At 39.3% G+C, this 15194-nt stretch overlaps 3 protein-coding genes across 3 annotated transcripts in view; all 3 read left to right on the forward strand.

Annotated features, from left to right (window-relative positions):
* The window catches only part of LOC122799780 (protocadherin gamma-A4-like), a 639989-nt gene that overhangs the window by 89149 nt on the left and 535646 nt on the right, over window positions 1-15194 (forward strand). The window lies entirely within an intron of this gene.
* LOC122800103 overlaps window positions 1-15194 on the forward strand; it is a 200789-nt gene that overhangs the window by 47616 nt on the left and 137979 nt on the right. Inside the window, exon 3 of the mRNA XM_044069626.1 lies at window positions 1530-3850. Within this exon, the coding sequence (XP_043925561.1) occupies window positions 1530-3850 (2321 nt within the window). The remainder of the gene's footprint in view (window positions 1-1529; window positions 3851-15194) is intronic.
* On the forward strand, window positions 1317-4878 carry LOC122799783 (protocadherin gamma-A6-like). The gene has a single exon (XM_044069077.1). It carries the CDS (start codon window positions 1442-1444, stop codon window positions 3869-3871), a length of 2430 nt encoding a protein of 809 aa, XP_043925012.1. The 5' UTR covers window positions 1317-1441; the 3' UTR covers window positions 3872-4878.

Raw genomic sequence — 15194 nt, forward strand, 5'->3', positions numbered from 1 at the left:
TATATATATATATATATATATATATATATATATAAGGCCTTTGTTTTCACAAAAAAATATCTAAATACGTAAAAGCATTTAAGTCATCTTAAAATGTAAAGCAGTATAAACAAACATCTATAGTTTAAAGCTTAGCCTTTCAATACTGTGATGCTGCTTATGTAAATTTGTCAAAAGAGATGACAACTGCTTTTGAACCACTGACTGATCTATTTGCTGCACTTTGCTGTGAAAAACATGGCTGATTTGGACACAGTTGTGAATCAGTCTAAGTTGTCTTCCTCTCTGCAAATAAGGCAATTGAAAACAGTTTCCATGTCTGTCTTTTTACAGCAGCTGCTGTGCTCCTGACATCAGCAAGACTGATTAACTGTATAAGAATATCAAGCAGTACCAGACTACACATTTGTGTGTGCCTGTGGTATGTCATGTAGGCATGGACAGATTCCTCTCCAAAGTATGTGAGAAGTTATGCTTAACAAAACCGGGTGTTTTCCTCCTTCCTTTGATTCCAGGGCAAAGAAATGAAAATGTTATAAAGTACAAGCAGGTTTTTGGTAACTACACAATATTGACACCTTATCCTAGGGAGAGAAGCAGTTTAGGAGTTGAGTTAAACTATGAGAAAAAAAAATAGGAGATTTACTCTAAGAATAGAAATAGAAGTCATACCTCTCAACTGTACATATTTTCGCAGAATGTCCAGATTTTTACCTCATATTTTGGTCCATTTTTCATAAAATTGTGGTTTTCTGACAAATTAGTGGCAGATTATTAAGGATTGAAATTGGACTATAATGACAGAAATTTGAGTTACAGACTTCATATCCTTCAGAAAATTCATGCTAATGCAAAACATGTTATTCTATCAACTTTCTAAGTTTTTACGTGGAATATTTAAAAAGTGTCCATATTTTTGGGCCTTTGTCCCACTTTTATTTATGGCTTTGAGCAGAATTTTTGCTCTGAGAGGTTGAGAGGTATGATAGAGGTATGACATTTTTTTTCTTTTCTTCCCGAGTTGGGTTATTCCACAACCAACACAATATTTTACATTAGTTTTAATCTATTATTAACCGAGCGTTTTATTACATTTTAAATTACATTTAATTTAAGAAAAGTAGGATCCATCAATACTTGGTTTACAACTTGAAGCAATGTAGGAGCTTTATCCTGAATTCTTAGACAATGTTCATTCAGCTGCACTGTGGTGCAGTTTCTGTTTGTTACTCAGAGTGTCGCCCTTGGCCAAGACAGTGAAACATTGCCCTGCTTTGCTGCTGTTGAAATAATTTTGGCTCTCAAGCAGTCGACCACAAAGACTGCATGCAGCACAAAAAAAGGAAGAACTGGTGACTGTCACCCGCCACGGGAACTCCGGGCTTTGCTTTAACCTGAAACTTTAGGATAATCTTTTCGTAATCTGCATAGATATCCTGAAATGGGAAACGCAAATATTCGTGGGAGAAAGGATGCCAGTCAGCTCCTATTTTTATTCACAATTTATTTACTTAATTGTCTAACCTCAGGACTGCTACGTTACTCGGTGCCGGAGGAAACAGAACGCGGATCTTTTGTTGGACATCTTGCAGCAGATGTGGGCATCGATCCTAAAGACGTAGCAGCTCGCCGCCTCCGGCTCACCTCATCAGCCAAGAGCCACTTCTTTAAATTTAATTCGGAGACTGGGGATCTATACATAAAGGAGACAATAGACCGGGAACAGTTATGTGGTAAATTACCTTTGTGTCTTCTGACGTTTGAGGCTCTTGCTGAAAATCCTTTGAATGTATTTACTGGGGAAGTTGAGGTTCAGGACATTAATGACAATTCCCCAGTTTTCCTGATCGACGTGATTAAACTGACAGTCATTGAATCAGTTTCTCCTGGTGCCCGCTTTCCTTTAGGTCACGCGGAGGATCCTGACATTGGAACAAACTCACTTATTGATTATGAGCTTAACCCTACGGAGTACTTCACTCTGAATGTAATGAACAGGGAGGGCAACCAATACATAGAAATTGTTCTAAATAACACACTGGATCACGAAAAACACAGCGATCATTATCTCGTTCTGACAGCAAAAGATAATGGGGACCCTAAACGAACCTGTACTGCACAGATACAGGTAAGCGTTCTGGACATTAATGATAATGTACCTGTGTTCAGCCAGGCAATCTATAGGGCAAGCCTGAAGGAAGGTATGCCAGAAGGTACAGCAATAATTACAGTATCTGCTACTGATGGCGATGGAGGATCAAATGGAGAAGTAAGTTATACCTACAGTAAAATAACTGACACTGCACATTCTCTGTTTAAACTGAATCCCATCACTGGAGAAATAGTCACTGTTGGGGATGTAGACTTTGAAGAAGTGCAAAGGTTTGAGATAACTGTAGGGGCTAAAGATGGCGGTGGACTGACTGCCCACTGTAAGGTATTTGTTGACATTCTTGACCAGAATGATAACGCTCCCGAAATAATAATTAACTCCATCTCTAATGATATTTCTGAAGATTCATTACCTGGTACAGTTATTGCTTTCATAAATATTGTTGACCGGGATTCCAATGAGAATGGTGAAACCGTTTTCCAGCTAGAAGAACGTACGCCATTTAAGCTAACACCTTCTTTCAGGAATTACTACACACTGGAGTTAAATGGATCACTTGATCGTGAAGAGTTTCCTGAATACAATATTACAGTCATAGCTGTTGATAAAGGCTTTCCGCCTCTTTCTACCGCCAAGACTATCTGCCTCAAGATTTCAGATATAAATGACAACCCACCTCTATTTTCTAAACCAGTATACAATGTGTATGTAGCTGAAAATAACCCGCTTGGATATTTAATTTATACTGTGGAAGCAAGAGATGCTGACTGCAGTAAGAATGCTCAAATTACTTATTCTGTTGCTCCCAGCTTTGTAGGAAACTCTTTACTCTCCGAGTGTGTCTCCATCAACCCAGATAATGGTAACATTTATGCTCTGCGTTCCTTCGATTACGAAGACTTAAGAGGCTTTCAAATCCTAGTTCGGGCCGTAGACGGTGGTTCACCATCATTAAGTTCCAACGTTACTGTGAATGTTTTCATTCAAGATGAGAATGACAATATTCCTAAAATTTTATACCCAATGCCAAGTGATGAAACTTCTGCAGGCATTGAGATAGTGCCTCTTCTAGCGGATGAAAATTATCTTGTGACTAAGGTGGTGGCAGTGGATGCTGATTCTGGACAGAATGCTTGGCTTTCTTATCAGTTGTTGAAAACTACAAATAATCTTTTCACTGTAGGATATCATACTGGCGAAATTAGGACATCCCGCCCAGTTCTTGCTAAGGAACCAATGAAAGAGACGGTTTTCATTCTAGTTAAGGATAATGGACAGCCATCACATTCTTCCACCGCTAGTGTCACTATATTTATAGCAGACAGCTTCTCTGACCCCCTTTTGGATGCTATCAGCCCATCCGAACACAAGGACAGAGACTCGAATCTGACTTTGTATTTGCTGATCTCTGTAATATCTGTGTCTGCTTTATTTCTTTGTTTCATTGTAGCTATCTTTATCATTAGATTTTATAGATGGAGGCAGTCCTCAATGCCCCAATCATTTGTGGATTACAAATTTGGACATCCTTCAGACTATGGGGAAGAAGACCCTATGAGATATAGGCAGCCTCCTTCTTTACAAGAAGTTTACTTAACTTCTGATTCTAGGAAGAATGAGTTTCAGTTAATAAAGCATTACTGCCTTGATGCAATGGGAGGTAGAAATACTGACACTCATAGATCAGACGTCTATCTAGAAGATAATTTTAATTATGGAGGGATTGCTGTGTCACAGGTGAGAGATTGTATGAAATGATTATTCTCTCCATTAACTGGTTGCATTTTATTGTGTTAGTATTAAAATGACTTTAAGTAAGTATTATTTTAGGTCACATTTAATTGTTTATCTAAAAAAAACAATTTGATCATGCTTTATAATGTAATTTATGGTGCTGATGTCATAAGAAACTATCCAGATAGTTTAAGATAGGTTGTGAGACATTTGGTGCAATTGTATTTATACAGAAGTAAAGATAAGGCAACAATATATTGGGTCTTTAATGTAACATGAACAAGAGACTAAAAATTGATACTAGTATTGCAATTGCTGTGTCATCCATTTTCTGTCTTGGAGACAAATCAACTCTTGAGCAAAGTAAATTAATCATCTTCTTTTATCTTTCAGTTTACATTTCATCATATGGATTTGTATTTCTTTTCACATTGACAGATATCCAAAAGACTGCATTTATATTTATTCAATCATGGACATAGCAAATGAGGAGGCTGATCCAGTTGGATACATTTTAGCCATGATTTATTAAGTATACTAACATTAAGTGCAAAGTCATACAAGCTAAGACATAGAGTGAAAATGATGTGTTAGCATTTAGTTCAACAAAAAAAAGTTAGGTCTTTTGATGGCATTTTTCAGAGAGGTTGGGCAGATTGTACCTTTAATATGAGAAAAATCTCACAGATTTGGAAATTTAAAGGTGATGGATTATGTGAGAACAGAGGGCACAGACAGGAGAACGGGAGCACCAGGGCTTCCGAATAGTTAAAGGATAATATATAACCTGGTGAATTGTTATATATGATGAAGTGTCTAATTACTAAGTAAGAAATGTGCTTTCGTGTGCTAGAAGAATTCTAATGTGGTATGTTGGGGATGTCTTTACTCAGTGTTTGGAATGGAAATATGGTCAACCAAAGTTTCTTAACTGAATTAGAGTTATAAAGAGAATGGAAATAAGCTAACATACATGAACTATGTAATTTTGTACAATCTGAGCTTAAAATTAAAGATACAATGAAAAGGTGTGAGATGTTTACTCAAATGACAATGTTGTAAAGTTTTGCTTGATATGTTTCTATACATGTGTCAATGATATGTGCAAATAAGAGGTGTGCCTTATTCAAAAACATAGAAAGAAAATTATAAACATATTGATATAAAATTTTAATAGAGATGTGCTTTGCATTTTTAAGGTGGGGTTGACATGGAGGCAGTACTATGCCAATTCTTTCTCTGGATTTTGGTGACAAAGTAAAGGTTCACCAGTGTTTATCTGGCTACATTTAGATAGCATTTTAAAACAATTTGTCATATGATTATACCCATTTGATATATATTTATTTAATTGTTATAGTTTTTTTGCATAGCTGTGATACTGGAAGGGTAATAGGTTACAGGATTAAGTGTTCAACAGTTATATTAATATTGTTAGTAACTGCCTGCCCACAAGAGAAATTTTTACTGTTAACTACACTGTAAAATATGTAGTAATTGCATTAATTCATTGCATTTCAGTGTACTCAGGAACATTTTATTTGCATTAGAAGTTTTGGATATTTTATTAATAATATCCAGTTTCCCTCTGGTTTAAATTACTGTGGGAGGGGGGATCACAGTCTTTAAAACACTTCTGAACTGCATTATTGGGTCTTGTGACAAATAGGATTGACAATACATTTTTCAATTCAAAACCCTTTAGTAACAAGGTCTTTAACAATAATAATATAAATTAACAAACAGTGCATATCAGATTATTATATTTGGAACCACAGTCCAAAATTTAAAGGAAAGCCACTAAGCTGTGAGAAGATTGTGGTTTCAGCTGCCATAATGAATTTCAAGACAGAACACTAACATATGGAATTAATACTCATGAGGTGGCAAAAAATGTACCCTGGTGGTTGTCTACGATCAACAGATGAACTTAAAGGCAAATCATTAGCAAAATAAGTGAGACAGATGATAGTAACCTGCATTTTTGTATAGTTTAACTGTGAGTAATATTTTCTTCACATGTTAAGTACCTCACAAAGAGGATCCTAGGCCTATACACTTGTCCTTTATGGACAGACTCAAAAACTCCTACTATTTTCTGTCTCATATCGTGTACTTAGAGGCGATCTCTGCTTGACTTACAAAGCCATGTCTGACCCAGGTCTGTTAAAAATGCTACATCTAAAGAAATCCCAATCCCTCCGCACCACACACTCCTGAGACCTCACCCTCATTACCACAATCAACAGAACATGCTGGAGGGACAGGTTCATAACCCAGAGACTGCCCATGCTATGGAATAGACTTCCCATACATGTCAAGCAGAGCACCTCTCTGGCCCTCTTCCAGAGAAATCTTGATGAGTGGATGGGAAATAGAAAATTCACCCCAGGGATCATTCCAGTGGCTCTACTCGACAGAGGCACTAAGAACTAAGGTTGTGTGGCATGATGCCAGGGTAATCCTACGGGCTAGGCTTGTAAAGGCTCAAGGGCCATTAGCCTAGTACACACCTGTGAACCTATGTTCCCATGTCAAAAATGAGAATATGTTATATGATATTATTGTTACAGCATGCATTATTGAATATTGCAAAATAAATAATTTTATAGTGCATGAATCTTATTTGGTAATGATGATATATAATTTATGTTTAAGGAGAGTATGAAGTCTTCCAGTTAGTGCAGAGGATTAAGGCTATGAGCTGTTGACAAGCTACTTCCAGTGGTACAAGGTTTGATTCTGTCAGCCTTCATTTGTCAACTGTGTGACCTTGAACATGTCAGACAGTGCTTTGAGGTGATTTGGAATTTTGTCTAGATTGCTTGATGGTCTCCTGGACTGGATGCCTGGTAACTATTTATGGACCATTTTCAGCCATGTACCAGGCCCTTAGGGGAGGAGTGAATAAAATAATAAAACCTGTATGAACACTTTAGACCAACCAGCCAGTCAGCAATTTTTGGGAAGAAACTGGTTATCCCAGAGAAAGGCTACACAGATAGGGGAAGCCTACAAATTACAGATATACAGACACATAGAGAGTGGAAAGCTGCAATGAAGCCCAGAGCTGAAAATGTGTGGCAGAAATCCTTATATATGTATACGCATATATGTATCTATGTCTGTCTGCCTATCTTTCTATCTATAATAATAGACATACATGCATGTATGCACATACAAAAATCATAGTGTTTGTGCGTGTGTGTGTATGTGTAGCTGCATGTACAGATATGAATTTCTGATTGCAAATAAAAAGATATTTTACAATATCCACAATATGGACATTTTGTAACTGATATTTATTTTTAGCATTAGGTATGCCAATCTTGTCTTTTGTCCTTTCACTTACATGTTGCAATCAAAAACTTTCAGATAGAACTGAATCAGATATTGCAGATTACACCAGGCATAGGTCACCTGTAAATAGACTATTAAAAACATAATTTAATGTCTTTTCCTGAAGCGTCTTAAAATAATAAAGTTTCTTGGACATTTGATTTTCCTGATAAAGTATAACTACATCTTTCATGTTGTTTCATGTGGCTTCTTAAATGGCTTCACAGTGCAGGACTGCGTTCCATACTGGGTTAGATCAGTGACACATAAGGTAACACAATAATCTTTCTGTAGTGAGTATGCATTCCACTTAGAATTATATTAGCAATAGACTGTCTTTGTCTTACTTTGAAGTTTAAAGTGTTGTTTACAATTGTTCCTCAGTTGTTAATGCTAGCGTAATGTCATATAATCTGATCATTGTTTTGTAGTCATAATTTATTATTTTTTGCCAAGTTTCATTACTCTTACATTTAATGAAAAGAGAGATGAGGTCATTAGTACTGCACTCTTAAGTATTTTTTGTGTTCCATCTTGGAAAGTATCATCTTTTATTGAGGCAATTGTGTTACTCAGTTTGCAATACTCAGTCATAATCATGAACCTTGGACCTTGGAGTGAGGAAAAGCTGCAATTTACTGATTTCATATTTTGCAGGCATTGATACATTTCTTTATTTAACAAGGTGGTTACTTCTTTTATCTGTGATACCAATGCACAGGTGAACTCCCTACTAATTTTAGTCTGCGTTTGGCAAGAGTATCATGTCCAAGGGTCCACACTGTTATCTCCATTAGGGATAGTGGTGTTATACCAGGGTTGATTTTGTGGTTACCCAACTAGTTGTCCAAATTACATTTGAATAGCTTAAAAGAAATACTTTGCTTTATGTGGATATGGTCCTACGGAAGTTGCATTTTCTGTGATACAGAGCCAAATGTTCTAGTAATTTTGCAAAAGAGATTATGAATTTTTGAGTGGGTATTTATGATGCCAACAGATTTGTAAATGTTTAGCAGATCTGCCAGAACAGGATCTGTTATATATTTGTATGCAAGGCAGAGGTCATCTCCCTGTAGCGTGTAAAATACAAAGAAAATGGACAAGACTTTGAGGCAGTCTGCATAGTTTTTATAATTTAGACCCTAGATTTTTTTAGTGAGAGAGCATTATGGTTGTAAATATATGGGCCCGTTGGATCCCCATCTTTGTTCAAGGGAATAACTGTTGCTGTCCTCTACTCATCTGGAATTTGGCCTGTTTTGAGACTGTTATTGAGTTGGCGGTGGTGGTGCTGTGGTAGCGTTGTCGCCTCACAGTAAGACGCTGTCCGATTCGATTCTCAGCTAGAGCATCTTCTGCATGCAGACATGCATGAATGGGTGTACCTTCATTGAAGGTTGTGCATCAGGGCTGGTAACTCTGCATGTAAAAATTAACTACCAATCATTAGCAGACCGGAGTTCCACTGTGGCCACCCCTAACTGGGAAAAGCCAAAAGACACAACAACAACAATTGAATAGCGTCTGTAGGGGGTCTGAAAGTCATGTTTTAGGCTGACCTGTAGGCAGCCTGCTATGTTGTTCGGTCTCATAGCCATAGTGTTCTTGGTCTTAGATGGTGTCTTGAGAACTTGTTCTTGGGAGATTTTTGTTGGGGGGGGGGGTTAGACACATGTACATAATCTGAGAACATTGGAGGGGATAGGGAGGTGAAGTTTGAGATAAATTTGTCAACTGGGACTGAGTATGTGACATAATTTACTCTTAGTTCTGCACTGTGCATGGCATTGTTTCTGAGATTCCTAAAACAGCTGAAGAAGTCTTTGTGGTTAGCCTTCACCTGAGTGGCAATTTTACCTGATATCCAGCTTTGGTTGATTTGATCAGGGTTAGGATTTCCTTGTTTAGTTTAGCAAGAATATTTTTGGCATCTTGAGTGTTAGATTTATTTTTACTTATAATGACTTTTTTGTTTGGTTTTAACGTTATTTTAGAGCCTGTTTATATTAGGGTTCCACTATAGGGGGGTTATTTTTGAGTATGATGTTGCATTTATTTCTGACTGTGATAGATGCATCTACACAGCTATTTGCATGTGCATGGAATTTGGCAGTAAAGGATTCCACATAAACAATATGACCATCAAGATTGAAGGACCTTTTGAATTTAGTCAAGTCATCACTCAGTTTTAGTAGATTAGCCTTTGCATAATCTGTAATCAGTGTATTGGAAGATGCTTCACACTTATGATGAATGTGACTGACTTGTGGTCTGATCTGATTAGGGAGAAAGTTAGAGTTACTGGGGAAAGGTGCCCCATATTCTTAAAGACCAAGTCCATGATTTCATCACCTCTGGTTAGGGTGCAGACTAAGTAGTCCAGAGAGCTTGCATTGATAAAGTCCAGAAATCTCTGGGCATACATATTGGAGGATGCATAAGTCACCCAGTTTATGCACAGGTAGTTGAAGTCTCTTAAGGTAATAGTGTTTGGCTTAATACTTAGGAATTCCATACTAGTTAGGTAGGAGATATGGGTCAAAGGGGACTTAAAGGGGGTCCTGTAGTTTGCTATATTATGATAACTGTTTATAGTAAGTTGGATGTGGAGGCATTCTTTGTCATTATCTTGTTTAATGAACCTTTTGGTGATTTTTTTTTAAGAATGTTAAGATACAGCCACTTTTACTGCCTTCATCTAATGTGGTAGACATAAACATGTGTTAGGCATTGAAACCCTGCAGTGAGGGAATAATTTTACCGGTCTTTAACCAGGTGTCTGTGATTATGCATATGTCAATGTTTTCCAGGATAAGGACTTAGCAATGGATTTTCTTGTCAGTGTTCTTAGCATTGAATAGCAATAACTTAATGTCATATAGATTCTGTTTAACTATTTTGTAAGCTTTAGAAGACTGACATTTCCTAAAAAAAGCACTTTGGGGTGGACAATGAATTAGCCAGTATACAAAGGCCATGGGTGAGAGATGCCGATCATCACTGGCAAAGCAGTTTGGACAGCCTACCATCTCTTCCCAGGCTGATGTATATTGCACCCTCTTTAAACTACACTAGAAGCTATGCCAATTGTTGAAATCAGTATTTTTTGTTTATATTGTTGCATTCTTGGTGATGGTAAAATACTGCTCATGGCCAGGTTCACACCAGCCTTAGACACACATTTTGAGAGCTCCATCCATACCTCTCAACCTTACCAAATTCCTCGGTAAATAACAGTTTTGAGGGCAAAATATTGGGGTGCCAGGAATTCCCACATAGCCCCTTTAATTTCTGGATTTCCTGTTTTTTTTTTTACTCCTGACGTCATCGCATGCAGCGCATGCGCGATGACGTGAGCTTTTGCAGACCAATCTGTGAGTGCATATCTTCTTGCCCGGCTCGGCTTCTCCTTGCATGACAAACAGCAGCTTTACTTATTTAATGGCTGCAAATTTCCCCCAGTTCAGCTCCTCCTCCTCCAGGTAAAACAGCAGCTACAGTTTGATTACCAGCACGATTACTGTCTGATGAACTATGCTTTCATTTTTACTTAACAGCAGGACGGAAGTAGGATATCTTACTTTAAGGGATTTTACTTAATGTACTTTAATGGCTGAAGTTGAAATCTGCTTGTGCCTTTACTGCCTTTTACTGAACTGAATTTATAGAGTGTAAGTGTACTTTACTTGTGCTTTCGTTTTTCTTCAATGGCAGGCAGGAGATTACTTAATTTACGGCTGAACTGTGTTTTCCTTTTACTGTAACACTCATTTTGGGGAAAGGTGTGAACTGTGCTTTTCTTTTTACTTAGCAGGAGGTCTTTTTACTTTAATGAACATTACTTTAAGTTAATGTACTTTTAATGGCTGAACTCTGCTTGCGACGGAGAACTTAATGTACTTTAATGGCTGAACTCTGCTTGTGCCTTTACTGCATTTTACTGGATTTATAGAGTGTAAGTGTATTTTACTTGTGCTTTCGGTTTTTTGCAATGGCAGACAGGAGATTATTTAATTTACAGTTGAAATGTGTTTTTCTTTTACTGTAACAGCTATTTTGGGGGAGGGTGTGAAGTTTGAATTGTGCTTTTCTTTTTATTTAGCAGGAGCAGGACGTCTTTTACTTTAACGGACATTACTTTAAATGAATGTACTTTTAACAGATGACTGCTGCTTGCGACGGAGAACTTAATGTACTTTAATGGCTGAACTCTTGCTTGCCTTTACTTTAACAGCTGAACTGTGCTTAGCAGAATGCCTTTTACTGAATTTATAGAGTGTATTTTACTTGTCCTTTCATTTTTCTTCAATGGCAGGCAGGAGCTTACTTAATTTATGGCTGAACTACTGTGCTTTCCTTAACAGCAGGAGCAGGATGCCTTTTACTTTAACGCAGATTACTTAATTTTTTTACTGTAATGGCAGAACTGTTCTTGTGCTTTCATTTTACTTTTACTGTAATGGCAGGCAGGAGATTACTTAATGTACAGCTGAACTGTGCTTTCCTTTAACAGGAATTGTGTGTGTGTGTGTGTGTGTGTGTGTGTGTGTGTGTGTGTGTGTGTGTGTGTGTGTGTGTGTGTGCGTGTGTGTGTGTGAGCTACTTGGGCAGGGACATGAAGCACTGGTTGGATAGAGAGGGTGTTGGAGGTTTTGGATTGGCCACTCAGCTGAGATCACAACCCTATAGCTGTGCTAGTGGGGAGTCTTACTGGGGATCTAAAGAAAGAGGGAGAAACCAGCTCCAGACTAACTGTGGTCTCTTTGTGCTCTTAGGGGAAATTGCACTTTACGGCATGGGTACGTATCATCCTCCCAGTGTGTACACCCCCACTGTTGCCAGTGGTGAGGATCGAGGCTCCTTAATTACTGGGCCAGTGCTGGGGTGTCACATATTAATTGGTGGCAGTGGTGGGATAGCCACATCACATATTAATTGGCTTGTAGTGGTGTGGATATTGAATCCCTGTAGCCTGTATACAGTGGTCACTGAAGGTGTTTGTACTCTCAATCAACCATGCATTGAACATTCAGAGTTTCACATCACAATTGTTTTATTTTTTTGTTAGCTTAATTCGTCAGGGAGAGCAGGCAGGCATGTCAGCAGAGGTGTATGGCAAGCTGACAAGGAGGCAGTTGGTTGAAATGTGGCAGGCTAAAGGACTGGTGCATGCCAACCTGACTAAAGCAGACATGATTTCAGCTTTAGTCACAGCTGCATCACAGAATGTCAGCCAGGAGGACAACCAGGCTGGTTTGGAGATGTTCAACTCTTAGAAAATGGACAGTTCAACCTTTCCACAGAGGGCTTAAAAATCTGTCTGGAATTAAAGAGGCTTGAGCTGGAGGGCAAGCATTTGGAAATAGAAGTAGCAGAGAGACTGAGACATCTAGTGGCTAAAGAAAATGAAAAACTGCAATGCCTGGAAGCTGAGAAGAATGAGAAGCGGAGGCAACATGAAAAGGAGATGCTGACTCTTCATCATAGTCATGGAGGTAATGGGAAAGGGAGTAACTGAACCCCAGAAGCAACAAAGGTCAGTAAATTTCTTCCACAGTTTACAGAGGGGGATAATTTTGATAATTTCATTCGTATGTTTAAAAGGGTATGTAAATAGTATAATGTTGACCAAGGGCTCTGGGTGCGGCTCCTTACACACTTACTTCATGGTAAAGCTGTAACTGCTATATATAAACTGTCTGATACTGATTGCTTAAATTATAATATTGTAAAAACTGTCTTTTAGAATGCTTTAAGTTAACACCTGAAGCTTATAGTAAAAAGTTTTGTGAGCATAGACGCAAGGCAGATGGAAGTGCGTATGTACATATTGCTGACATAAGCACTTATTTTCATAGATGGATGAGTGGATGTCAGGTCACCACTTCTGAAGGGCTGGCAGACCTATTTGTGAGGGAACACACCTTTAGCACTTTGTCTGAGGACATGAGAATCTGGTTAGCTGATAGACAATGCAATACTACAGATGAGTTGGGAAGAAGGGAGACATATACCTAGCAAGCAGGGTATCAATGCACAGGAAAGGGACACTCAGTTCTGTTCATGGGTCTAAGGGAACCCATGGTTGGCAGCCCAGACTGCCCCAATAGAGTCTTCCAGTAGCAGGGGAAGCCACTAGTCCAGGTACCCAACCAGGGCCAAGGGTTAAATGTTTTAAATGCAATCAGTGGGGCCATGTAGCATATAGATGTCCACGGAGTCATGGTGGGGAACAAAAGGTGGGAGAGCCAGTAAGTGGAAATGACAGAATGCCAGCAGTAAGTTTTCTTTAGGCAACAAGGGTGTTCACCTACTACAAGAAGTTATATCCTATCTTAGTGGATGGGAAAGAGGTCACTGCTAAGACAGACACAGCCTCTGACCCAACCATTGTGAAGCCTGCAATGGTTACAGAGGAGAACTACTTTCTTGGGAAGTCTACTCCAGTCAGAACTTTAGGAGGGACCCCATTCCAAATACCTTTAGCTAGGGTTCACCTTGACTGGGATGGTGGAAAAGGAAGCCAGTGTGTAGGTGTGTTTGACAATATCCCTGCAGATGTCTTGATAGGGAATGATTTTAATGATGCAGTACCCTGTGTGCATGTAGTTACATGCTGTTAGGCTTGGAGACAAGCATGTGGGTCTGGTAGCCTGGGAGAGAATCAGACAGACTGCACACTTGCAGGTGAGGTGGTTACTTCAGGGAGGGAGCTACCCTATAGCAGTGTGGCTGAAGGTGAGCCACATCTGCTTGTGAGTACTGATGTTCCCTTGGACAGAGTGACTGCAAGGGCAGAGGTGAATAGTAGCACCCAGGCTGATAGTGAGGCACTGCTGTCAGAGTATACCAGACTTCCATTGGAAGTGGAGCTGGAAAGGATTACTAAGAGACAGTTGAAGTAGGCTCGGCTCTTAGACTCTACATTATAAGGCCTGAGGGAGGTAGCTAGTGAGGCACCTATTCTCAAGGTAAGGGGGAATCTGTATACTGGGACAATGGGTTACTGTATAGAGAGTGGACCCCAGCGGCAGGGTTAGAGGGTGAGAGAATACAGCAGTTGGTAGTGCCCAGAGCCTACCATCTGACACTTCTAGCCATAGCCTATGATTTTCCCTTTGCTGGTCATATGGGAATAAAATGTACAAAGAGACTTATTATGCAGAACTTTTATTGGCCTGGGATTTCCAGAGATGTAACAGGGTACTGCAGGACCTGCGAACAGTGCCAAAGGGTAGGTAATGCAGAAGACAAGGTGAAAGCTCCATTGATGTCTTTGTCTGTGATTATGGAGCCATTTCAGAGGATAGCTATGGATATTGTGGGGCCTTTGAGTACCCCATGTTCCACAGGGAAAATTATATCCTAGTGGTAGTAGATTATGCTACCAGATATCCTGAAGTGGTGGCTCTGTCCTCCATTGAGGCAGAGAAGGTGGCAAATACTTTGTTAGAGATTTTCAGCAGGGTAGCTTTTCCAAAAAAAGTACTGACTGACAGAGGTGCCTATTTCACATCAGACCTGCTGGCTTGTCTGTCAAAGCACGGTGGGGTGAAGCACTTGAAGACCCACCCCTACCATCCCCAGACTAATGGTCTTGTTGAGAGGTTAAACTCTACACTCAAGATGATGCTACAGCCATTTGCAGACCAGTTTAACAGGGAGTGGAACAAATATTTGCTCCATCTGTTATTTGCTTATAGAGAGGTGCACCAGGAATCCACAGGTTTTTCACCCTTTGAGTTGCTGTACGGGTATAGGGTGATGGGACCTCTAGATTTGATTTGAGATGAGTGGGAGGGTGAGTGTGAATCCCACAAGGAGTCTGTTGTGGCATATGTCCTAAACCTCAGGATAAGGCTCTGGGAACTCATGGGCTTGGCCCAGTAGAACCTGGCAGAAGCCCAACAGCAGAAAAAGGTCTGGTATGGCAGGAACGCTCGAGCTAGAGAGTATGAGTTAGGGCAGCAGGTAATGGTTCTCATTCCTGTCAGTTACAACAAGC

Source organism: Protopterus annectens, chromosome 4.part0 (assembly GCF_019279795.1).
Source record: "Protopterus annectens isolate FY-2018-M chromosome 4.part0, PAN1.0, whole genome shotgun sequence".
NCBI classification, from domain to species: domain Eukaryota; kingdom Metazoa; phylum Chordata; order Ceratodontiformes; family Protopteridae; genus Protopterus; species Protopterus annectens.